General features: G+C 37.2%; 1 protein-coding gene across 11 annotated transcripts in view; it reads left to right on the forward strand.

The window, feature by feature from the left end:
* kcnq5a (potassium voltage-gated channel, KQT-like subfamily, member 5a) overlaps positions 1–27,945 on the forward strand; it is a 93,388-nt gene that overhangs the window by 49,855 nt on the left and 15,588 nt on the right. For all 11 annotated transcript variants that reach the window (XM_043256087.1, XM_043256089.1, XM_043256085.1 and 8 more), the window contains exons 2-7: positions 18,432–18,522; positions 20,307–20,433; positions 22,228–22,403; positions 23,285–23,410; positions 24,525–24,635; positions 25,438–25,533. In XM_043256087.1, the coding sequence (XP_043112022.1) occupies positions 18,432–18,522; positions 20,307–20,433; positions 22,228–22,403; positions 23,285–23,410; positions 24,525–24,635; positions 25,438–25,533 (727 nt within the window). The remainder of the gene's footprint in view (positions 1–18,431; positions 18,523–20,306; positions 20,434–22,227; positions 22,404–23,284; positions 23,411–24,524; positions 24,636–25,437; positions 25,534–27,945) is intronic.

Here is a 27,945-nt window from a genome sequence, read left to right on the forward strand (position 1 = left end):
TGTATCTGTAGAGACCTGGTATTTCATCTAATGATGCCCTAGTGTAGCTAATGACAGGCCTCTCTGAAGATTTCATACTTGGCTCTGCAGCATGCAGTGTTCAGCAGGCTGCCATGGCCATTATAGCAGATTGGCTTACTAGCCGCCTGCTGAAAAACCTGAATCAGGAAAAGCATAGCATGCGTGGTCCCTGGGAGCCTTTCGATAATGTCTTCAGGCAAGATACTCCTGGAAAGGCAAGACCAACGCTCAAGAGGCTTAGCCAAGTACTTGAAAGCCACTTCCTGCAGGGAACTTTGTTGTGCATTGTGTTATTGTGGTGGTAAAATAGCATTTGCGTTACAGCTACAGGAATAGTTCATTAAAAAAAATGAATGCCATCCGAGAGTAGTTATTTTTTCATCTTAATAGATTTGGAGAAATTTTGCATTACATTAATGGATCTTTTGCAGTGAATGGGTGCCGTCAAAATGAGAGACCAAACAACTGATGAAAGCTTCACAGTTGTTAATATATTACCCATATGATTTTAATCAGTCTGATTAGATTCTAATGCTTCTAGTAAATGTTTATAAAGTTTCACAAAAACTTCAAACCATTTATAATGTTTTGTGAAATGACAAAGAATCTGAATCAGGAGAGAAACGTGTAGATGAACAAATATTGTGTTTTATTTATTAGCTTAGGCTCTCATTCTGATGGCCACATTTCCAGGGTGCCTAGTGAACTGAGTAAATTTATATGGACAGTATCTGTATCTACAAATACAGCTGTATAGATGGATCACAGTTGTGATCTTGTGTGATGCAGCCGTTAATACATTTAACTAGCTACATAAAAACTCGCCATTGTGACATTGTCATATTCTGAGTGAGAAAAACTGCTGATTGCATTAAATTGAAGTTAATGTGTTTCACTTGTCAGAGTGTAGATATGAACTTTTCTTCATTCTTATGCTCCCCTCTAATCTCCTATTAAATTTAGCATTATTATTGCTGTTGTTTTTTATTACCCAGACATATTTACGTTAAAATTGTTTGTTTGTTTGCCCATCCATGACAAATCGTTTATGCTGAAATCATTAACTTAAATGCTTTTATTGTTTTTTTAATTTCCTCCGAATTCCTTGCGACATCACCACTTTCTTCTCTCAGCACTATGCGCGCTGTCAGCATATTGCAGTAGCTTTGATTTATGTTTTTTTTTTCTTTTTTTCACTATTGTTCTCTACAAAGGAATGCAGTTATATTAGTTTTATCACATTACAGACTTAAATACTCACAGATATTAATGTGGAAGAACATTACAGTTTGCCTATGTTTTGTAATTTTGAATGATTCAGAGGAAATCATCCACGGTGACTGAATTGATGATCTGTCTCAGGTGTTTCGTTAATTGAGTCTCATCTGGTTTTTGTAATTAAAGTCTAGTGTGACTGCACAAGTATGCAAAGAAAGAAAGAAACAAACAAAAAGAAGTTTTCGGCACGCAGTACACCGTAGTTTTTGAATGACTTTCAATGGAGAAGGATGCACCGTGTTCTCAGATGGTTTCATAGCATCTACCAACATGGGGGAAATGGACCATACTAACTAGCTAAACTGTGACCTTTTGCCCAAAATAAATGGTAGTGGGTGGCAGTGTGACCGCATATTTAATCGCACATCTCTGACCTCTTCTGACAGCCCTCAATTAATGAAAAATCAGATTCAGGAGCGTGCATAAATTTTATGTTAAATTTGCATAACAGGCTTGAGGTTCGGAAGGGTGTATGCTACTGTTTAACGTTTTGGGTCTTTAAAAACCAAAAAAGAAGGAAATGAATGCTTTTAAAAGACAATTGTAACATTACCAAATATTTATATTTTAAAATAATCATTCTTTTCAATGTTCTTTGAAGTTCTGAAACAAACTGTTTTCAGCATTGACAGTGATATGTTTCTTGAGAAAAATAGTACATTCCATGTATACTATATTCTTTATTTTTCTAGAGAAATATAGGTGTAAAATGTATGTTAATTGTTAAATTTAACTGTTTAATGGTATTTTTTCATTTGTTAATTTAAACACATTTAATAACTAATTTCTTTGTATGAAAATTTCAGTTTCTTGTTCTTGGATGCCTTGATATAGTTTTCATCTAGTTGTGGCGGTATTAAGCATACATTCTTACCTTGTTTTTGTTTGTTTTTTTTGCTTAGATAATTATTCCTGGGCATTAATGTAAACATTACAGGAATTTGTGTTGTACTGAACTGAATTGCTGGTAATTGCCGCAACATGAGTAATATAGATCTAAATCAAGGCTTAATCAACTAGAATAATGTTTTCCCTCTGATAAGACTGCAAGTGTTTAAAGCAGTGTTAAGCTTCAAAGGCAACTCGCTCAAGCAAAAAATGTGTTTGATCAAGGCACTGTGATCTCTCCACCCCTTTACAGCAAAAATCCACGGACTAACACAACGACACACACACACACACACACACACACACACACTCATACATACTCATGTCCACCTTCTTCTACTAACTTTAGAGTCCCATGTGTTTGTATCCTCAGCAGCGCTGTAAGTTGTTATACTTTTTTCCCGCTATCAGATGGCTGCGTTCACTCTCAGGTTCATTTGCCAGCTGTTCTTATCTTACTGAGATGGAATGACTGGAAAATGGGGAAAGATTTATTTCCCCTGACATCTTTAATTCTGATTTGCTTTTAAAAGCCATGACAAGTGGATGTCGTTTTTTCCATTCCATCCTCTCTCGCCGAGGGCCTCTGATTGCTAGGTTCTTTACATTCTCCTATTCCCACCTGACCTGATGCCAGAGATGTGAGGTGTATTCAGGACTACAAGAACTACATTGTATGAAGAATTAAGACGAACAGTATTAGAGGCTTGTGCGTCATTCAGAATTAAATAAAGAATTGAAACTGTTATGCAGTGAATGAATGTAGAATTAAAATGGAATGAAATTACATTCATAACGCTGACCGCTGTAAGTGATACATTTTCTAGTATGAAGCAAGATATTTCATATGCCACAAAATATGCATATGTATTAATGGTCAGTTTAAATTTAGCGGTCATGAATGATTATACTTTTTTTACATTTTGATTGTTTTGATTTATATGTACACACGCATGCACACTTTAGTTCTGGATATTATCCGAGTGACTTTATGGTCCCCTGTGGCTATGTTTTTGTCTGCCAGTCAGTCTGGTTCATTTATCTTGCAGCCTATCACATTTTCTCTTTCTCTTTGTCAGCTGAAGTTCAGAATGTATCGTCTCCTGCAATGAAGCTGAAAGATCAGCTGCGTTCGTCACACATCTCAGACTTAGGAAAAACTATAAAAAGCCTCCTATTAGTCAGGTGCTGCCTACATTTCCAGGTTTAGTTGTGGAGTCAGAGCTCGATTCAGACTGAACGTTCAGTTGAATGGGTTGGAAAGACTACACACACACACACTCACACACACACGCGCGTGCACATAGACCTCTCTAGACTAAGGGGGCTAGTGTGTGTCATCTTCAGTGCAGATTTCCATTAATCTGTAATGGAATTTCCTACATTTATATTACATTTATATATTCTTGTATATGTAGACCTAATCAGTGTTGACTGCATCTATTAATGAGCATGTCAAGTGTCACAATTGCTTTCACACATATTTAATAACAAACCTAACCAATACTGTCTCTTCAATTTACACGACTTGCACATTAGATAGATAGATAGATAGATAGATGGATAGATAGATAGATATAGCTAGGGCAGTCTGATTTTTGCTGTTTTTCACTGCTTCTGTGCAGGATAAAGATAGAGTTTCCTTTTCTCCTGGTGATGGATGGCCCTGCTGCTATTTTTGGGGGCTGATGGGGGATTGCCTCTGTGAAGATCAGCATATAAAAGATCTAGTCAGCATCGGTCTGACACTGCTTTACTGTTCCGCCAATAAAGCTCACAGAAATATGGAGGGACATTACCCTTACGCCACACACCAGAAACAGACCTGCTATATATTCTTCACTTAATCGTGCCTACACTTTACTCCTATCCTCTCAAATAAAGCATGGGCAGTACTGAACTTGAGTCAGCATCCTGACAGGTTATTCTTCAACTACAATTGGCCGGTTCACTTTTTAAAATCTGTTTTCATCAGAACAGACCTGTGTGACAGTTTAGGGTGCATACATTAAATGAGTACTTTCTTAGTATACATTTTTTTAAATGTATAGTTTGTAATATTTATGTATAATGTTATATTATGCATTATATAACACATACTCACTGTTTGATTGTGAACTGCTTTTTACATATCTAATGTAATACAATAAGATATACGATCTCAGTGGGTAGTGAGCAGTGAACACTTCATAGGGGCCCTGTGAATCGGAACGCTGCTTCTCGTGTCTCACTCTGCTAATTGCATTATTCTGGGTTCAGTGATATCGATACTAATGTGGGCTCTGTTATAAATAAGCTCCATTAAATTAATTCCTTGCTCCTGAATGAGCTTCAGGTTCATTGTGTTTTGCAGGTGGTACAGATGTTGATGAGAAACTCATGCATTCAGAACGATGGAAAAAGCCACAGTTGCACTAATGACTGAACCCTGAGGAGTCACTGTTATTACTTGTAATTTCAAATCAACCCACTCACTTTGATTGTGAACTGCTTTTTACATAAGGTGCTAGAAAGTGCTGCGCTTTTGTATCGTAATCTAGCAAGAGTTTTAGCTTAGCTGATGCATAGCGAATATCACATAGTTCAGTGTACGAGTAAAAATAATATTTGGACACAGTCTCTGACGGTATTATGTTGTTCAGTATTTGTAGCTTCCCAAATTGCGTTCAAATCAATTCAATTCTAACCCATAATTGAAATATTTTTGCATTTTGAATGCTAGAGACTGGTAAAAGCAGTCAGGTGTGTCTGTGCTCAGGTGCGCGTTTGGAGATCTTGCTTTAGGACATTGAAGTCCCAGACAGAATAGGACGCTATGGTCTGGTCCAACCAGAGATATAACCCTATTAATCCTGCAACAAAAGAGCTGCTGTATAGTAATGTTAGTCCTGAGAGAAGCCACTTTATCTCCCTCTCTATTTCCATGCCCAGCAGGTAGATTATGTCATACTTCAGTAAACTACTCATTTAGCAGTGAACGTCTCATTTCCCTTTCCTCTTTCTCTCCCATTGTCTTCTCATTCCTTCCTAACCCTTTGAGGCTTATGTTATTCCATTTACACCACCTGTCTTATGTTCCCCTCCTGTGCCAAACCTTGTTTCTGACAACTTTCAATTGTTTTTCTCGCCTCATCCATGAGAATGCGTTCTTTCTCTTGTTTCATATTTCTACAGAATTTCTTTCCTGCCTAAGGGCATCTCTTCTTGTCTAGTCTTCTCTGTAAACAAACATTGCATAACATTATCCATCATCTCACCCGGCCTATAAAGCAAGACCAGCGTGTTGCATAACCGATTCCTTATTCTGTATGTGCTATTTGTGCTGGTACCTCTCACGCTAATAACCAAACCCACAGCAGTTGCATAAAACCCACCTGCTCCACTTCTCTTGTATCTCATTTGAGGTATTTGTCTCTTCCAAAAATGCACTTTTATTGCTCAGTGGGTTCTGTTTAACAGCTCAGGACAGATACTTAATTGAGCTTTCCCAGGGTCCAAAGTTAACACTTCCTATGTGTCAAATGTGAGTAAAAAGTGGCTTTGGTACGATAAGAAAACACTCGGCTTGTAGGTGGAATGTAATGCATGGTTTTAGTCAATATAAAATATAAAATCATATTAGCATCTTTTATCATTTATTATCATAGAGAAACCGTACCGCATTTTCTTTGTTTTTGTGGAAGTGTTTGCCGTGTTGCTCACCATACGTGCATGTGTGAGAGCGTTAGGGCTGCGGGGTGATGGTTTCAGTATTGATCAGTGCGTGTTTGTTGGGCAGGGTAAACGGCTGTGATAGATGGCCGTGTTAAGGAGGTGTGCTGTTCCCTGTGGCTCCTGTCCTGGTGGGTCTCCACACAGCCCTTGCTTTGCTAATGAAAGCAGATGCTACGGTGAACAGGTCAGTGAAGGATCAATGGCTCCCTCACTCAGGAAATGACACAAATCAATCTATGTCAAATCTGCCACTGAATAACACCTCCCAGGAGAGGGAGTGTTTTTGGATTCCTGCTCACCCTATTTTTTTTCCTTTACTTCACCCTCTTTCAATCAATGTGTCCAAGAGGTGTTGTAAAGAGGGTAAAGATTACACTTCGCTTAACAAAGACGCCTAACCACAATGAATTTATCAGAATGTAGCAGGCAAACAGCAAAATTCTTTTTTCTTATTCCGTTCTTCAATAAAGGAAACTCTATAAACATGAGACAGATGGAACATGCAAGAGATAATGTGGAGTTATTTGGTCATTAGAAAAAAATTAACTCAAACGGTGCGATCGAGATCAAAATGCAAAGTGGACATAAAACTGGTACTGTGTAGGAAATTGGTTTCCCAAGACAACAGTCAAATATCCTTTTTATTGGTCATTATATAAAAATATCTGCCGCCAGAACACCACAGCTGACCAATTAGAGTCAAGTATTTTAGAGGCCGTGTAATATTTGAAATGTAGTACTGACGTCACTTACACCCTATTCAGCAGGACCCTGTGGAGCTCCATTAGGATGACTGATCTTTCTACACCTAGATTATGATGCAGAGAGGTTAGTGTGTCATATAACCATGTGTTTGCTTGTCAGATTTAGATTTAGCTGGTCAAGAATATCTTTTTTTTCCCGTCAGGAAACAGGGAGGGAGTTACAAACAGGCAGGGTATATTTGGGTTATAAATAGATTTACATTAATAATGTATTGTTTTAGCCTAGATACAGTGAAAATTTAATGGAATTTATTACAAAATGTTGGGCTGCACTAAATTGTGATGCCATTACCGACACAAGACCTGCTGCTCTGCACACGTTCACAAGCCATTACATCATACATCAACCTTAAACTACTTGCATTGCGAGTCGGGGGAAGGGAAGCAACACTTTTAGAATGATAGCGTTTTTATGTTCAAAAAGAGAGAGGTGTGTGTGCGTGTGTATGGGATGGAGCGAGAGAGCTTGGATAGACAGGCTCCCTGGCTACTGTATCCTTACATGGACAATGTCAATACAAGCTTGACAGATTTGGCCCATCTGCTTTCCCTCAAAATATCATTAATGCCATAAAAAGCCAGAGGTAGAAGGGAAGATGTGAGCGTTTGTATAGACATACGTCTGGAACTGAGTGTGGGTGTGTGTATGTGTGTGTTCTGTCACTCTGCTACTGAGTGGAAACTCTTTTACACGTAGATAAGGCTGGAAAAACCTCATCAGCTGTTTTAGTTTTAGACAATTTTGCCATAATCTTCCCATGTTAATACAATTTGGTGTTAATATAGTTTTGCTGTTACCCAACCAGCTTTTCATGTGCTCTTATGATGCTTGTGGTTTCTCCAGTGATGAAAATCCCCCTCTGATGCGGCAGATTTACTGCTGCAGCCGGGGTGAAAATTAACCCCAAGTCTACAATAGAGTTTCGGCACACTGCTTGTAAACAGTCCAATTAAAGCAAGCTGTGGAGAACACTTTAGTGGGTTTTGCAGTGACCCTGTGCATTAGCAAAACTGCTTTTGGAGGAAAAGAAAGTGAGATAGAGACCAAAATCATAGACAGCTTTCAAAGTGGGTTGACACTTGCCTTTTTTCCCCACATATTTAAATTATTATGTATGATACGTACTGCACATTCTAATACAGTTACTGTTTGAGGTGATTGAAATGTTTGTTAAAGAAATGAATAATTAAATTTTTTATTTATTTATTTGTTATTAATTAAATTCAGGTCTTTTTAACTTTGCATTATATCAAAAAACACAAAAATCAATGACATTTTAAATACATTAAAGAAAACTGTATCTCACAATATTTTTGGATCAAATAAAAACAAAAAACCTAATTAACCCCAACCTTTTGAATCATAGTCTTTCTCTATCATATATATAACATGCCCTAGACAAGAACACATTTTGGTTTTAGGTTTGTGGACAACTTTGATGAAAGGTTTTGATCTACTTCAAATAATGACTACTGGATATATATTTATATATCATGTTTTAGGGCCCCTGCTGTTCTGTTAGGATGGCATCTAGCAGGCAGGAAAATTCCAATTGATTGCATGTTAAATAATTAATTGCTATCAATTAAAGCATTTAATTGTGACAGTAAGTGACAGGTCTATAAACAGCTTTTTTCAGAGGTTTAACTGCGTACTTTGAAGTAGATCTCAAAGCTTTCTCGTGAGACGTTTTCACTCCGTCCCTCCAGAGCTGAAATTGTTGACCATTACGTCTTATATCTTCTACCACAGACAGAGCGAGAGTGTGTGTTTAAGTAAAAAGATTGCTTGAACATACATTAGCTTCATTTAAGCTGTAATGACTCTTTCTCTCCTCTTATCCCTCCTTGAAGCATGTCTCAAGTTCTTCCTGGATTATTTCTTGTCTCCCTTTCTAATTTACCTGTGTCAACCAGAGGAAGCGTTTCAACACAGCACAGCCAGCCGTGACAGAGTCTTTCCTGTGAACATTTATGTTTGAGCGCTTTTGTGTGTTTAATGGAGCTAGTGGAGCGGGACCGCCAGCAGGGGTGGTGAGTGTGGGGTTTCATGGTGCGGTTGAACTTTCTGGGGTGAATGAGTTCAAAGTGTTTGTAAATGATGGAGATTTCCATCTGTCTGAAGTCTTATTGAGCAATAGAAGATTGATGAATTTCACTAGCAGCTCTTCTTTTCTAAGCAGTCTTTCACGCTTCTTTCCCTAAATGATTTTAGATATGTTCTTTCCTTTTAAATCAGCTTGATTTAAGCTTTTATATGGTTTCAGTTTTGTATTTTCTTTTTTGATAGCACTGGTTAAGGGTTTTAAAGTGGAGCCATAGAAGACAGAAGGAATGAAATGTAGGACTGGTGAAAAGAAGGAAAGGCTAGAGAACATATGACAAGTGGAGTGAGACTCATTATAGGGATAGCTTCTTGAGGGCCGGTATATTTGAGCTTTCTCTTCATTGCCTGTGGTTGAAGTGGCTGCTAAGCTCTTTTTGCGGTCCAGACTGATGTTGTCTTCACAGCACAGTAGCACTCACCGTTATCTCTTCATGGCTCAGTGCTTGAAGTCTTGGATTGAACCTCAGCCTCTGTTCTTTTGTCTCATTACATTTAAGGTTAAGTAGTTGCAACACTTTTTAAGGAGTTGATAACCTGCATTGTGATATGCTTTACTGCATTAACAACAAAAAAGCATTTTGCCAAACGTTTTACACATTTACATTTACGCATTTGACAGACACCTTTAATTAATAAACGTATTGCATTCAGAATGTTGCTTTTATGAGCTTTGTTTAATTTTAATTCCTAAAAATACATAAAAATTCTTAAGAAAATCTAATGATTTCTAAGGAATTAATAGATTTCTTTAAATCTTTAAATGTAAATCATTTCTAATTTATTTTATTTTTAAATAAAATATAATATTATGACCATTGCTGTATTTATATATATATATATATATATATATATATATATATATATATATATATATATATATATATATATATATATATATATATATATATATATATAGCCAATACAAAATCATAGCCAATTACAGTAAATCAGTTTTACTTTTACTTTACATCTTTTACTTTTATGTTGATAAGAAACATAGTTAGACTAAACATTCCTTGAGATTACTTACTTTTTAGAAGTGAGACTGTCTCCACCTTTTTGGTTTTATCTTTGTGTACTGGTTCGCATTGTGGGCTACAAGCTGACATCTGGTTAGCACCAGCAACTGTAGAGCAGAAAGAAACAGAGAGAATGAGACAGGCTGAGGTAGTGAGTGAGTACAGGAGAGGCCGTTTGGTGTTTGATGAGAACCTGCTGCTGTTTCCCTCTATGCCAGGAGCGTTTATGAACCCTGTCAGCTGCTAGAGCTCACCAGCTTCCCCAGGTCTGGATCCTGTTAGTGCAGGATTTGTGCTCATCACATGGAAAAGAGCTTGTGCCGATTCCTCCCACTTCCCTTAATGGTACCCAAAAGGGAAAGGAAAGGAAAAGATGGAGGGAGGGAGAGAAAGAGGGTGAGCAAAATGTCTCCTGGCCCACACCTTCAAAGCCAAGCTATGCTGCATCATGGAAATTTGGCCCCGTTCCCCAGCCACGCGGGTGACGCTCAATACACATAAGAATCATTACACTAACTCTCCTTTGTGTACTTTTCATTGCTCCTTCTTGTGCTCAAAGAAACGTTATAGGATAGCTCTGTTTTACTACAGATGAAAGTTGCATCTTACAGCTTTGTACCAAATTATATTTTTTATGGAAATTTGACGTCTAAAAAAAGAAAACTTTGTGCATGCATGTGCAGATGACATCCTTTTCATAGCTTTACATAACATTTTACATTTGCTAGTAGAGTTCAGACATGTTTTATAATTGTACTAACAAATATTATTTCAAATATCATGCTCTTGTTTCTTAAAGAATTCTGTAAAAACTATCACAGTTTCCACAAACTATTAGTCAGCACAATCATTTTCAACATTGGCGTTAATAATAAATGTTTCTTAGACACCAAAAGTGTATTAAGACGATTATTTAAATTGTAACTATTATTTAAAATACACATTTTCTTACTGTTTTTATTGAGCATAAAAAAAATCCAACCCCAGACTTTTCAAAGCCTCACAAAGGAGTATGCCTACAGCATCAATATACACATACAATATAAAGGCACGATTTAGTAATGACCATTATAATCTCAATGAAGGTTATTTGAATGAATGATTATAAATGATAATTTTTTTTATTATTTAAGTGATTAAGTGTTTCCATTCGCTTCAGTGAACTTTAGCTGGATGCTCTCAAGGCTTAGGATGCCTATGGCTGCGTTGTGTTTTGTTAAGTAGTTGCTTAGAAATAAAACAGCGTGTTTCATCTAGCCGATCAGCCTTGTAAGACACTTGAGTAGATTGTATAAACAGCAGGATTAGTTAATAGACTTTTGGCAGGGGAACATCCTGTCTGTTCCTGCTCCCTGTCCTCCTCAAGACAAACTGCTGGAGGCGGAACGGCGGAGCTCATCCTCACCTCCACCCTCCTTCCTGGTGAAGCGAGGTTTAAAAAGAAACCCAACCACTGTGTCTGGGAAGCTGCAGTTACGATGGTGCTGTGTGAACTTTATGGGCTTGCATTGTGTTTTATTTGTCTATAAGGAAGAGATTAGGGAACTGCCTCCCTCTGTAAAAGTACTGGGGGAGTTGTAGCAGGGCGAGGGGCTCTGCTGATATTTTTGGAAAATGTGTCCTAAAACTTTTGAAAAAGCTATTGTGGGACTTACGCATATACACTAGTTCACTTGCGTAAACTGTAGAATATAAAGAATACTCAGTTTTATGCTATAGAATATACTTAGGTTTAATGAGGGTATGTTAAATTGAAACTATTTACACAGTAAACCCAGACAATGTGATAATGTTAACAGTGGATATTTTGACACATCATGTTCTTTCCTATAATTATCTGCTAGTCTTTCAGTTTTAACAGAAGGTCATGAACCGGATTCAGCCTACGTGTGTTGTACCAAGAACATTGTATTGATGCAGCGAAGGCATTACGTGATCGGCTTCAGGACCCTGGACAGCACCATGTCTGATTAGACTTAACCTCATGTTAAAAACACCAACATTTCTCACCTTATGGAGTTTCAGGTGTCTTCAGTGTTTGTGTATGTTCTCCAAGATATATTAGTTGTATTCTGTGAACGGTGCAATTTTTTTTGTTTTACACTTTCAATGTAGTTTTTAAAGAACAGAAACATAGTTCTGTTATTATTGTTTATAATAACACTGTAGATAGGAACAGATGGATAAAAATAGGAAATATTAGAACAAAAAGTATCAGTTTTTTTTTAATATAAGTAATTTGGAAATTAATACTGATAAAAGGTATATACTTTAAAAGGCTGGTAGATTATTTGGTCAAACAAACAGTATAAATCGTAATATTGTGAAATATTATTGCAATTCAAAATAACTGTCTTCTGTTTAAATGTTTTAAAATGTGAAATGTTGTGAAAAAGCTGCATGATAATTTAGAACATTTTAATATGCATTTTAATTTAATATTTAAGAAATATTTCTTCTTATTATAAATGCTGTGCTGCTTTTTTTGTAAAAACAATTTTTTACAGGATTATTTGAATAGAAAATTCAAAAAATCTTTACTGCTTTCTTATTTTTAACTGAACATACAGACATGTAAGTTTTTCCATATACAGTACACACTATATACATACACACACACAACTCTGAAGTGCTGAAAAAAAATTTGTGGAAGCAACTTGCTGTGAAATACATCCAATGAATATTTTAAAAAAATTGTACAAGATGTACTTTTTGGTGGTCAAAGGTATGACAATGAATATCTGTCCTGTCCTTTGAAGGTGGATCCCTGCCTTTCTCTTTGATACGCATCTCTGTAGTTGTCCTTATTCTCAAATCCTCATAACATGCTCAGCAGTTGCTGGTGGAAGAACAGTAGATCAAAGTAATTCATTCATGAAGCTTGATTCACGATGATCATACAGGAATATAAAGTAGTTTGTGTATTTTGTGAAGTTGTTGCGATGCATTGATTTGAATGTAAGCCATCCAGCATCACGCTGCTCTGACTTCACACTCTCTCTGGAGGCCTGCATCCATGCAGCCGCATTAAAACTTCTCTCAAACCTTAGCGAGCTATTATTAGGCTTCATCTTTGATCAGCTCTGCATGCTGCCACCTCAAATAGCCGTATAGTCTGTTTGCTGGCAGTTAACGAAGTTAATTAAAAATCCCCAGTGCAATTTGAGAACAATTAAACTCCAACAAACTCGTCTTTTCCTGCCAGCGTACGCCTGACTGGCCTGTGTTCTTTTTATAGTGCATCCATGGCTGTTCTATATTGATAGTCCTCAGTTATTCTGGTTTTGTTTTAAATACCTAACCTAAGTTTCTACAATTACTTCATCCTGAACTACTTACAGCAGCTGTTTAAACTGAACAGATTTCTTTTTTGAAAACCCTGCATTGGCTTTCAACTGCTGTGACTGTTAGAATAGAATACAATGTTCAGCATTCAAGAAACAAGAGTGATGAGGTCATTGCACTGTTTGTTGAATTGTACTTTGGTCTTCTGCCTTGCATCTATTTGCATACTGAATTGTGATTGGTCTTGAATGGTACAGTAATTGTACAAACTCTTCTGAGCAGCTGACAGAAAACAAGACGTGTTGCAGTTGCAAGCACTTGTGTTTCCGTCAGAAAAAAGAAATCTAATTGCTCTCTGAATTGTTTGTGGCTTGTATGCCAGTGTGGTAGTTTTGAGAGTTTCCAATGGAAACGGTTGAGCATCGAGTTATGATAGGAAAATTAAGCTGTGTCAAGACCTGTCTGAGTTTTAAAGGGAATGGTGTAGATGCAGTAATGGTCAGTTTTGACTAGCTTCCTCAGCTGGACTTTATGGCAAGGTTTCGTTCTCATGACTGGCTTCACTGAACCTGGAACAGCAACATGCAGTGTTAGATGACAGCCCTAATTATTCATGACAGGCCTGCGTTCAGCCAGCCAGAGGAATGCTCAGGAACGCAGCAGACTGAAAAAAAACAGCTTTAATTTAGCACAGAGCAACACTTCTAATGACTGATCTTACAGGCAGTGTCCAGTTAAATCAAATAAATACATGCGCATACTCACAAACATACTCAGCATCTGGAGTGCAAGCAATATAAGCATTTTCCCTTTGCTCTCTCTGCTGCTGATCCATCGTTCTTTCTTACTTTCGTACACTTGAACTCTGGATTTGTGATTAAGAAGTAATTCACTGTCAATTGCTTCAAACATCAAGGACTCTAGCTGTTTCAGTTTTGTCAGCCAAAGAGAATTTCAGCTGTTTCTTTGATGTGAATCACTACAATATCTGACCGAATCTGAATCATTGGACTATGGTATCGCTGTTCAGACCCCTGTGTAACCTGTGAAAAGCCCATTTGACTGTGGAGGCATCAATCAGATGTCAGGGCAGCGCAGGGACATTCAGTGCCACCTCCCGGTTGTGTGTTATTGCTGTCATTAACCCAGGGTCTGTGTGAAGCTCCGGTCAGAGCTCTGAGTTGTGTTTTGCGCTCTGTTCCAGCTGCAGTGGAAACAGCAGCCAGTGTCCAGACCTTCCTGTTCAGACGGAGGAGAACCATTAGAGGCTCAAGCCAAATCAGAGCCAGATGTCCACAGGCTATTTGTACAAGCCATTCAATAATTCACAGAGCAGCCATTATAACTCAGCCTGTATGGTGTTGTGGATGCTGGATTACTCATGCTATATTTTATATTAATCCAATGGAAAATGAATTATCGTATTCATCTTGTCAAGAACGCTGAGCTCTAAACCAGCCAACCATCTGAAACAAAGGAACATCCCAACTCTTCTCTTCTCTTCTCTTCTCTTCTCTTCTCTTCTCTTCTCTTCTCTTCTCTTCTCTTCTCTTCTCTTCTCTTCTCTTCTCTTCTCTTCTCTTCTCTTCTCTTCTCTTCTCTTCTCTCTTCTGTGTGCATCTTTTCTTCTCGTACCTTCTCTTCTCACATCTGCTTGCATCTCCTTGCATTTCCATCTTGCATCCTCTTGTGTCTTCTGTTCATCATTTTCTCTTGCGTTTTGTCTTCTCACATATTCTAACATTTTCTCTTCTTGCATCTTTTTTTTTTTTTACTTTTCTCTGCTTGCATCCCTTCTCTCATCCTCTTGCATTTTCTCTTCTTGCATCTTCTCCTATCTTGTTGCATCTTCTCACTCCTTTTATCTCATTTTCATCTAACCTTTCTTTTTTCTCCTCTCATCTCTCATATTGTAGATGCAGGATTACCCATGCTACATTTTATAGTAAACCGACGGAAAATTATCTGTCCTTCTATCCTTTTCATGTCTTTTAATTTTCCCTCGTTGCTTTGATCCATAGTTTTATTAAATGCTTTTCTTGACATGGGTTGATTGTGTTTGTGTGTGTGTTTGGTGTGCTAGACAGCAACACCGCCCTCTACCGTGTCATGTTTGATCAGACAGTGCACACTGCAGGTGGCCTGGCTCATGGAGAAATATTTGAAATTCCAAATCCGAGCATGTCACCGTTGTTTGTCTGAAGGCTTCTCAAAGTCAAAAAGCAATCGAAACAACACAAACTCAAAAACACGCAGATGCAAACGGAAACAGGTGTTCGGCCCACTATATGCTACTGTAACCTTTCTCTCCCCCTTTTTCTCACTCTGTTGCATTGCAATGCAACAATACAACAAAACTGCAAGCTTACATTTGCATACAGGCACAGGCCGCTGAATTGGTAGGTGTTTTGTCTTGCTGGTGGAAAGAGGTCCCAGGGGTTCAGAGCTTTGAAAGCTCAGATGTCTGGGTCTGTGAGAGCCTGGCGCTGTGACCACACAGCTCCGAATGCTTAAAAGACACATTGTCTGGCCCGAGCGTTTAGCAGAGAGCTGGTACCTGCAGCTGTTTGTTCAAAAAAAAAAGTCATTTCTTCCTCGTCCAGTATTTTCATTTCCCCCTCACATCTGACTGTGAGTGATCTTTCAAATAGCTCTCAAAATGTGTCCGGGTGCACGTATAACGCAAAAAGCCAGTGATTGCTTTCATTTATACTTGAACGCTTTGACATTTTTATTTATGTAAGCAAATTTTCTTGGTTCAATTGAAGCACAGCACACTCAAGACAGATTTTACTAAGTTGCGGAGGTAATGTAACTTGAGTGTTGCTGTTATTAAAGCAAAATGGGTCAAACTAAATAAAAAATCTATTTATATGATTCATGTACATTTTTACTTTTTGCTCATATATTTGTGCTGACAGTATAATTAGTCATATTAAATAATAATAAATGAAAGGAGTGCAAAATAAATGGATTTTCACTATTGGTCTTAGAATGTGTTTTGAATCGCTGCTACTGTTTTGCGTGTGTATTGGGTTACAGTAATAACTGTAGCAGAAGCCCTTTTCTTAGGCATATTGTGTGTGTGCATTTTTCCGTATGCATGTTTAAATGCAATAAACATGTTCTAGTTGAATAGCACGACACCAGTTTGAGCGTAATGGTCGTGGTCTGCTATTACCACCAGGATATGGAAAGCGCTATATCCTGCAATGACTCATAAACTCTGTCACGATCCAGTCTTTGGGGATTGTAATACTATGGAGTGTTATGAGATTCACAGAAGCCCTCACACTAACTGAAAGAGTCTGGTTTGTGTGGGTGTGCATGTGTTAGCCAAGCACTAAAAGGGTGAGGAGTAGGTCAGACAGACTGTGTCTCACTGACAAAAAGAAAAAGAAAGACTGAGGAACAGGTGAGGGCTGTCAGCACGACTGTGATAACAGCTGTTAACACACTTACATACAAATGCCACAACTAGTTTGTCATTGATCACAGAAAGATACACAGCTAGTAAATAGACACCTCTCAAACTCTTTACACTCTATATGTTAAGTTGATGCTCAGTTAGACCTTACAGCAGATTTGTTGTTGCATTATTAATTATAGAATGATCTTTAAAATAATTAGGAAAATATAGAGACAGTCGAGTCTCTTAATGCATTAAAATGGACATCTGCCTTGTTCTTTAGAAATAAAAGTGTGCAGCTAGTTTGGTCATTCAGGAATCATTCAGGAATCAGTTATTGCATACAGGAACTTATGAACAATATTAAACAGAGGATTGCCTGTCATAACTGAGCTATGAAATCTAATTTACATACATTTAAATTCAAGTAAACTACAATAAACTGTAAGTACTTTTTTTTTTTTTTTTTGATTTTTGTGTTAATGTTTTTCAAAGAACTCTCTAATGCTTACCTAAATTTCTTTGATTAAAAAGAAATGCGTTTTATTACTACTGTTACTTCAGTCTTCAATTTTACATGATCCTAAGGATTTGCTGCTCAAAAAAACATTTCTTATCATCACTCAACAGTTTGTCAAATGTCTATTTCACCTTTGAATGGAAGTGTGAAATATAGATGTTGCAAATGCCCATTTCAAATTATATGTATTTACAATTCAAAAATCTACATGGAATGGAACTCCAGTGTAGCTAATGAACTGTTCAAATCGTTTAGTCAGATTTACTGACTAGACAGCGCCATTATATGCACTGCTTTGTGCATTTGCGTTGCATCAACCCCCAGTTTTTTTTTTTTTTTTTTTCAAGTAATGGCTGAGTAGTTTGATCCATTATTCTTTGTTGTTTTATATAAAATGCTGTTTTCAAAAGATGCTGTGTGTTGAAACCTACTTGAACCTACTATATGCTATGTAGCATCACTATATGCTCAAAGTAAGAATTAACAGGTAATATGGTTATATATGTATATGTGCTGCAAAATCTGCTTTCACTGGCAAAACAGGCCCAAGGGTCAGAGCGAGAGGGACAGAAAATGGTCACGTGAACAATTATGGTGCAGGAAATCTATTTTAAGTGGACCTGAGAAATAATAATACAGTACAAAATTTCAAAACTTGGTTCATTTTAAGTAAGAGGGAAGTGGAGGCTAAAGGTAAAATACAGAAGACTGTGCTGGATGTAAAAAACAGGCTTCCAGACACAATGTATTTACAGGAAACACAAGGACAGCAGTTGCTGGAAGACACAGTGATGTCTGCTAGTTCACTCAGACAGCATACGGCTGCACGTCTCACACAGCTGCATCTGCTTCTGAAAATAAAGAGTTCATCTCTGTTATCCACCCCAGGCCAATGTTCTTAATGGCCAGTTTATACAGGGTGAGAGCAAAAGAGAGATAGAGAAAATGGGACAGATACAGCATGGTGCACCAGAGGGACAGCAGGAGAATGCATGTACTATATGTTCCTGTAAATAGCTCTCAGAGAAGCCAGGGGGTGTGCGGTGTGTGCAGTTACACACACATCTATCATTAGTGAAACTCTGCAGCTTTAATAATGCTGAAAGTGATGATTTGTTAGGGAAGTTCTTTATGCGAGGGTGTCATTCAGGTGCTTCAAAAGCTGTAATGTTTACTGGTCAGTTGCTAAAAGAGCTGTAGAAAAGCACCACTAGATTCGATTGCAATCTAATGCCTCCCTGAAAGCTCTCAGATTTATTCGGTGTTCTTTCACAGGGTCCATTTTGAGATTTGTTAAGGTGCTTTCATATCAGAACAAAGAAACCTTCAGTTTCATCTCGCAATTGCTCAGGTGAAGTCACAAAGAACAGGATACAGTTACTTCAGCTGTATGAGTAATGTTTTTCCTTTTTTTTCCCCCTGGCAGGTTCACTTTGGTGTTTGGCTGTCTGGTTCTGTCTGTATTCTCCACCATCCCTGCTCATATGGACCTCTCCAATCACTGTCTCCTTATTCTGGTGAGACACACAAACTTACTGCATGTAGACACAAAAACCTGAACCCACATAAATTTATTCAATGTGAATGGCTGTGTACAACTCCATTGTACGTCTGTAATGATGAATTTCTAAATAAAATGCAGTAATAAGTGAGAAAATATAACTAGAATAACAGAATAACTACTTTTCAAATTTTATTTTAAGCCCTTTTTTTAAAAGAAATTAATACTTGGGTGACAATGCAACAAATTGGTTGAAAATGATAGTAAAGACGTTTTTATAAATATTTTTTACCTCAATTAAATGCTGTTATGTTGGAAGTCCACACTATAAATATAATTATAACTGCACAGAGGAATACTAGTGTTGCAAAGTTGTTATAGTTATCATTCTTGCAGGTCTTAAGACCAGGGTTGTAGGGTCTGCGAAGGTAAATTTTGATTTGTTGTTTGCTTTAAGTCTCAAAACAAGGTCTCAGTGTTTCTCTCTTGTCTGCTGTTCAAAGATCCCTTCAAAAATGTTAAAAGACGATCACTTGGATTAGGCCATTTGATACATGTTGTATTATGCTGGGCCGGTTTCATCCTTTCACTGAGATGTTTTACTGGCTGATGGGATCCTCTCAGGTGACAGCAGAAAGCAGCATGGTTCTTTTAGTGATTGAGCACTTCAGTCCCACCGGACATTTGGTGGAGCGGGCCAAGGTGTTCCTGTTTCAGTTAAAGAGGCTGTACTGAGAGACGTTTAGAGACTGAGCTATCCTGAAAGCAAGAGAGGATGGCGTCTACCCCACTGGTGGGAAAGCAGGACCTGCACAGCCTCCAGTATCAGATAGTGCTCAGGATAAGCAAACAGTGTTGTGTCAAGCCGTGGGAAGCCCAGCTCGACTGTCACAGTGGATCAGGACAGGACAGTTTAAAAGCCTATCCCAGGCTTCTTGGCCCTCAGAGATGCGCCAAACGTGAAATGTGACCCGGGAAAAGGTTGATTAATCCATCAGCAGCTGCAAAGAGGACTTGATATTCAGAAAAATGTTACCAACATCATCATTGCCAAATTAACTGCCATTTAGTTTCATAAAACGTCAGCAATTACACATTGAATTCCATCAGAGAATATATGAACATGAATAGAAATGTAATCATATTTACATAAATATCAAAAAGTATATATTGAACAAACATTACTAAATATAGGATAAATATAATATAAATCTTTTAGGTTAATATTTATCAAAGTAATAAATTAATCTAATGTGTATTTATTAGACTAGTTTATTTCTGAAAGCATTTAAAAAACAGGCAATATTAAAGCCAGACTTTTTATTATTATTATTATTTTTTATTATTTCAGAGTATTTCCAGTATTTTAAGAAACTTGTCCAAACAAATCTTTGAACATTTATTTATTTATTGACTGATCCAAAAGCATGAAAGTTTCAACTGATGACCAGATTGTATATGTATGATGTTTCTCTGCGCAGACATATGTTTTAGTCAGGTGAAAACCTCTCGAGAATTCAACTGGGGTTTTTCTAACCCTGTAATTAGAAGGCACCAGGAATGTGGCAATGATGGATTAGCTGAGAGGTTAATTATGTTACAGTAGCTTGGCCTCCTGTGGTGTATCAGGTGTGTTTGTGTGTGTGTGTGTGTGTGTGTGTGTGTGTGTGTACAGTATTTACAGTATATATACATATGTAATACATTCATGCCTAACTTTACAATAAGCATTTTTGGGGTAAATAGGTTTAATTATTTTTCATAAATAAAGTGGTGTTTGTGTGTATTTTTGTTTTGCAGGAGTTTGTGATGATTGTTGTGTTCGGTCTGGAGTACATCATTCGCATCTGGTCGGCTGGATGCTGCTGTCGCTACAGGGGATGGCAAGGGCGACTGCGCTTTGCAAGAAAACCATTCTGTGTCATAGGTAGGATAAAAAAACAGGTTCTTTGAGTGTCCTCTTCACATGTGTTTGTAGAGAGTGATGGATCTGCTGTGTTGGTGTGGATGTTGACAGATGCTCAATGGGCTAATGATAGCACCTCTGCCCCAAATCGATGACTGACTCAAACATGCATAATGACTGTGAGAGTTCTCTTGTAATTCTCTCAGGAAGAAAAGCAGACAATAACTAGCCAATAAGGAATTACAGGCAATAATAACCAGTGCTGTTTATATTTATTACACGTGGTGTATGTGGTGTCGTTGTATGAGGCTAATTTAGGCTGCATATATCAGTGTGTTGTGTGTCATGCACTGAACCTCATCTCCATTCATTAGGAGGCTGAGTTCCATCAGCATCCCATCAGCCCTGAGACTATCTCTGAATTATGAATTGGAGAGAAAAAGGAAACAATTTCCCCTCCCTGCTCAACACATTTATTTGGCATATCCCATTAGAAATTGTGTAAATGTCTTTGCATGGTATATATATATATATATATATATATATATATATATATATATATATATATATATATATATATATATATATATATATATATATATATATATATATATATATATATATATATATATATATATATATATATATATATATATATATATACACACACACTTGTCAACGCTTAATGAAGCACACTGACTTTATGTGGCTACATCCTCTATTATTTCATTTTCATGTTTCATCTTCATAAATATATTCATCTTTGACTTCATGTAACACTTTTGCATGGCAACGTAGTAACTATTAAACCATTTAGGTTATATGCAATTCTGAAAAAACACTTTTTTGAGCTGTCAAATGTAACCTGGTTGACCTTTAGTAAATTCAGTAAAATGTAAATGTAAAATACAGTATGTAAAAATGTTATGTTGTCCTATGATCTGTAGCTTTATACAAGATTGTGATTCAATTAGTTAATTTAGTTTATTTACAAATAGCTTTTTTTACAACACACATTGCTTCTTGTACAGCTAAATAAGGGGGAGAGAGAGAAGAAATATGCCTTTCATGATTTTCACAGTTTCTCTACTTGTAATTTTTGGCAATTTTTGGATTTCCATCTTGTAATAAGGCTTTTCTTCACAAGTACCACAGATTTGCTGCCCTCATTTCCATCTGCTCATGTTCTTCAATGTTCCATCTTCACCTTTTAGCAACTTTCAAAGGTTGCGGGATTTGAATTTCAAATAACAGACTTTTAGGAGGCCACCTTCGGCATCTGTGACACAAGAACATTCTTGATTCAAACCTCAAGTGTAACATTCAGCAGGAAAATAAGATAGAGGTGATTTGAGTAAAGAACAATATTATCCCTGGTTAAGACACGCTGGGAGCTGGAGAGGTTTTTCTGTGTGCAGCGAAGGATTAGATATGCTGTTCTGTAAGGCTGTGGCTTCTTTGCTCTCTCTTGGCCCCTCTCCCTGTCTCTGACCTCAGGGAGAAAGACATAACAGACAAGTGAAACAGTCTAAATTTTTTTTTATTATCTCTGTTCATGATGTTTTGGAGAACAACAGCAAGCTTAGTTTATAGGTACACCCGGTGCTCTTGAAATTGCTGGGTGGTCTTAGTTAAAGTAGGCTCAGTGATGCCAAAGTTAAGTGATATTGATATTGTGAGATAAAGAGGACCATGAGTCACTGATTCCATCTCCTCTAAATGAACAACTGCTATAATTATTAATCAAAGTATTTCTATTGCACTTTTGGTGTAAACATGTACGAATGATCCCTGTTTCCTGTGTTTGTGTTTCAGACATTATTGTGCTCATTGCATCCATCGCAGTGGTTTCAGCTGGTAGCCAGGGCAATATTTTTGCCACGTCTGCACTTCGCAGTCTGCGTTTTTTGCAGATCTTGCGCATGGTGCGTATGGACAGGCGAGGTGGTACCTGGAAACTGCTCGGATCTGTAGTCTACGCTCACAGCAAGGTATACAGACTACTATTTAAGGGTAAAAATGAGAAAATGAGCTCAGGTCATGACATTGCGTGTGAGTTTTCATGTCGAGGCAGACATGTGACCCCACAATCAACCTCTTTTTCCAGCACCGCTTGGACTGAAACTCCATCCACGGGCTGCAGCCAAACCACACGCTTCCTCAGTCCTCAGTTACCCACCATTTAGTGGAGAGATTAGGGGTCCCCTCAATGAATCATTGTGGTTGATATAATAGCAGAGTTACTTATTTCTATCTCCTTTCAGGCTTAAGCGTTTACATTTTCCTGACATCCTTGATCAAACTAAAAAAACACAGCTTAAACCAGCTTGTTTCCCTGGTCTTTGCTAGTTTAGTCTGGTTTAGCAGGTCTCTGCCTGGCACCTCTGTTTTTTCTCCTAGCCAGCTGATTTCCAACCTGACAGCCTCTTTAAAACCAGAAAACTGACCATTTTAAAATTCTAAAACACTTTATTGAGATTGTAATTCAAAATTTTTTTATTTTTACACTAAATTTGTAAGTTTAACCAGTGCAGTTAAGTAAGAAAAAAAAACAAGAAAAGAAAAAGAAAATGGTGCTCTTTGTTTTTGTGTTTTTTTTGCAATTTCTGTATTGGTCCATCTAGTTTTACAACCTGGTCATGCTGATTTTGAGTTTAGCTGGTTTAAACTGATCTCCCAACCTCCCAAACTTAGTCCCCCAGCGTGACCAGCTGACATCAGCCTAAAACCCATATAAAACCAGCCGACAGACCAGCAGGAGACCAGCAAGCCATTTTAGGCTGGTCCAAGCTGTTGTTTCTACAGTAAAGTTTGATATTTTTGTAGACATGACTGTAATTTGTTGGATGTTTTATATTGTGAATTGTTTTAGGAGCTTGTGACTGCCTGGTACATTGGCTTCTTGGTGCTGATCTTTTCTTCGTTCTTGGTCTACTTGGTGGAAAAAGAGTTTAACAAACAGTTCGCCACCTACGCTGATGCTCTTTGGTGGGGTACGGTAAGTCTACTTAAATGCCTACCTGAAATGCCATTCCTTGCACATTTTCCTTTAAATGCACACAAAATCCTTTTTTCACATCTATATACAATCAATCCATCCCCCACTGTCTTGTTTTAGGATGCTCAATAATACACATTGCCAGTGTTTCATTCATTAATCAATAAGTGAGTTACAACCCTAGGCCTTGACAGGGTTTAGTTGTTGTGGTCCACACAGCAGGACTGGTCATGGTTCCTCACCAGCTGACTTAACAAATCAATGCATGTCATTTCCTGCTCCTACCAAGCACAAACAGAGCTGTTTCGAAGACATGTGAGGTCAGTTGAGGGTATGGTCTTCTGCTGTAGAGCTCAGATGCAGAGACAAACCAGCGGTGGGCCAAAATTATGCTGCCACACAGTATTTACTCTGGGTTGAGCCCAAGCCAGCGTCTGGAGCTGACAGGCAGGCTTCCGTGGAGGAAAACAGGAGAACGGGAGTCTGGGTTTGTGTGCGAGCTCCCACACTCCTAGTCTTTGCCTCACAGCGCTGTGAAAGGCCGCAGTGCTCTTTGCATTTGACAAATCACTCACTTTTACTGGATGTGTTGAATTTGCTTTGGCCAGGCCTTTGTTTAAGTATCCCCTGCCTGCAAGAATCCAAAGCGCTCACTTATGAGTGTGGAAAGGAGTGCGAGATGTTAAACTGATCCATTTTTTTTTTATTATTTGACGAGCCACCAAAGTATTTCTCTTGCTGAAAGACGGATCTAATACCGTGCATCTGTGTGGCCGTAACTTTAGAAAGCAGATTGGTGTTTATGGGTGTTTAACATGGCATAAATGGACAGAATTGACTGCACGTTTGGATGCCTCTGACTTTGAAATGCACCCTGGCCAGAATTCGATATATGTTTGGCCATAATGTAGATGCAGTCAGAGTGTGTAGAGGTTACTGTTCCTCCTCCATACATGAGTGAAAGTGATATGTGGAGTGTTAAAGTACACTGCGGTCCTGCAACCAGACACATAATTCAATGCTGTCTGTCTGTGGGAAGTCTTTAGCAATATAACCCTAGTCTTTTAAACATATAAAAAAGGTTGACCCTTCATATTCTCACATCTTTCTTCAGATCACACTCACCACCATTGGGTATGGTGATAAGACTCCACAGACCTGGACCGGGCGGCTTCTTTCTGCAGGGTTTGCTTTGTTGGGCATATCGTTCTTCGCTTTGCCTGCTGTGAGTAGCTCCAACCTTATATGTACTGTATGACTCACATTCTGACATTAAAATAGATTGGGGTAAATATTGTTTGACATAACAATTTATTTCTAAAAATGGAAGTTGAAGTTATAGTATGCTCAAAAATGCTGTCTACATTTACTCAACCCCATGTTGTCCCAAAAACCCCATTGCCCTATTGCTTTCTTTTTCATTGAGTTTTATATTCTTCCACATAAAGCTCCATAAAAACATCATTGATGTAATCATGAATTGTGCACTAAATTCCAAGTCTTGATGTTACATGTGAAAAAAATAGTAGTCACCATGAAATCATTGTAAAATTGTACAACACTGTACAAAAAATACTATGGAAGTCAATGGGCACCAGCAGCTGTCTAGTTACCAATGTTCCTCAAAATACAAAGAAAGAAACTTATACAGCTTCAATGTGATTAAATACTGACAGATGGACAAATAGTATCATTTATGTACTTATATTGTAAGTATAGTATATAAGCATTATTTAAAGCATAATCTAATGACTTCTTAAGTGATCGCACTTACAAGAGATGAAACCCGTTTTTGTAAGCTCAGGCAGAGTGTTTGTACTGTGATGATTTTTATGGTGTGTTTGAGAACGCACAGAATGTGTGACTGTAAAGCCCCTCAGTGGCTTGTCTGACTAAATCTCGTCAAGTGTTCTGTAACTCTCTGCTCACAAATGTGTCCTGTGCACTCACTCTCTCTTAGCCCAAATGAGAGGATTCAACCTTAGTAATAAGGTTTGTGTTTTTTCTGTGGGTGGATGTGGGTGTAGGGTATTCTTGGCTCTGGCTTTGCTCTGAAGGTCCAAGAGCAGCACAGACAGAAGCACTTTGAAAAGAGGAGAAACCCAGCAGCCAGCCTCATACAGGTAAGCTCATCCTATCTCAAAAACTCAGTCGTCAGACAACTCAACACATGTTGCTTTGTTAGAATTCAAAACAAAGAATGTGCTACTGCATCCTTGCTTAACGCTCAAATCCATTCATGTTAAGGAACTTGATCAGGATTTTCCTTGTTCTGATTCTCATCCTCGAAGATTAGATTCACTTACTTACACTGAACCCAGTTACTGTTAACATCAAGTTACCTACCAGTTTTACAATGGGACATTGAATAGACAGCGCCATTCTTCCCTGATAGGGTCATTTAAATCATAGTTATTCAAGTTAAATAAGCCAAAAACTAAAAGAAACATAGATAGAAAGATAGAAAAAGAAAGAAAAATGTAAAATATTACTTTAATTTAACTGAAGTAAATTTAAATATGAAAAAGAAATATTTCAGCAAGTTTCTTCAGCACTTTCCATTTTTCACCTTACTGTGCTACAATAACTAAAAAATGAAATAAAAACTATACAGGCACATTCAAATACAACAAAAAATAATTTAAAAAAATCAATAATATCAATCCAATATGAAATTAAAATCAAATTCACAATATTAACAAAATTACAACAGTTTTTCAGTTATACTAAAATGACAGTGGTTTAAGTTGAAAAATCATCTTAAGAATTGTGATACTTCATTAATATATCATAGAAATAATGTATATTTAAATGTTTTATTATTTTAAGTTAATCATTAATATTGACAGTTAAAATAAAATCTTTATCAATTTATTTGTCTTCCTTCCAGGTAAAATATCTAAAAAAAATATTAATAATAATAATAATAATAATAATAATAATATAATAATAGTGACATATTTTACACGATTTTTCCTTTTAAATAAATATGGTTTATGTTTAGACATTATCTTCATACAAACATACTAATTAATAAAGTTTGTTTTTGGAGTGAACCATGTTCATTTTTAAATGGAGGATTAGAAAGCGAACTATACCAAGGACATTGATTACATGAGGACTATTATCTTCCATCAGAGCCAAAGGAAACACTTGCAGATATTTATGATGTGTTTCCACGGAAGGAATTCTGAGCAAGGGCCTCCCTGAAGACAATAGCTCTTGCATCCTTCTCCTCTAGCAGAAGAAACAGATTTACTCCAGGAAAATGTCCACACACACACACACACACACATCTACAAAACATTGAGGTCCTGTAATATTATAGAAATGAGTTACTTCCTTTTGGCTGCTGTTGAAAACCACACGCAATTTCCCAACTATTTTAACCACCATGACCCCTTTTCTTTCTCCAGGTTGTTTTCTGATATTGCAGACAGAGAATGTCTCATATATTCATCAGTCCTTATGTTTATGTTGTCTCTCTTCCTGATATGTCTCAATCCTGTTTTTAATTTTCTTTCCTTTTTCCAAAGGCCTTTCAGCGGGCATCCAACAATCCAGCTTTAATTACTGTTGTCAGTAACTCTGTATTTTAACCATGCTGTGTTGTTTAAGATGTAATGTTGCAGGGCCTGCATTGGTGCATTATTTCTCATCATTTGTGCTTTCTCACCTCCCTTAAATCACCTCAGGTCTTTATATAATCCAGGAGTATATATCTTAATTATGATCTGTGGAGTATGACTCTTAGCTATGTCTGGGTTCGGATTCTTTCCTGCATGTTATGGTTGCCATTTTCTCTTTTACTGACAATTTTGTAGAGAATGATGGAAAATATGCCCTCCCTTCTCACTGCTGCGTCACACAATTTGAGATCTCCCATCTTCAGTGTTTCATCCTTCTGATGCTTTTTTCCTCACAACACGTTTTCTTTCTTATGTTTTTTAAAGCAATTTTATGTCTAGATGCATAAAACCATATCCATTATCACATTATCATAAGTCAACATGAAATAAAAATTAACTTGTTGACTTTCTTAATGCATGTACCTTATTATGAAAGATTCAATAGCGCACATTATTCTTTTTGTTTGTAGTTTTGAATCAAAATGAACTCTTCTTTCCTAGCAATCACTCTCATTTCTGCTGGAATCATTCAGTATATTGAAAAACTTAGAAAAAATAAAACTAGGTTATTTTACAAATTCACAATTTTTTTACAATTACCAATGATTGATACCATAGACGTTGAAATAATGGGTGGTATTATTTTAGTCTCAAACGTAAACCCCTAAATTAAAACTTTTTGCTTTTATTTTAAAAAAGTTTGCTTTATAAACACCTTTTTATATATAAACACTTTTCACTGGATAAATGTATTCCTCTTTTCATTCAGCACATCACTTTTAAGTCTTTTGGCTGTTTTGATGTTGTGTGTGCCACCTAAACATCAAGACATTTGTTCAAACACCGATCTGCTCTCATATTTGGACATGGTGGATGTGTGGAAAACACTCAGATCTTCTTGAATTG

The sequence above is a fragment of the Puntigrus tetrazona genome, chromosome 13 (assembly GCF_018831695.1).
Source record: "Puntigrus tetrazona isolate hp1 chromosome 13, ASM1883169v1, whole genome shotgun sequence".
NCBI classification, from domain to species: Eukaryota; Metazoa; Chordata; class Actinopteri; order Cypriniformes; family Cyprinidae; genus Puntigrus; species Puntigrus tetrazona.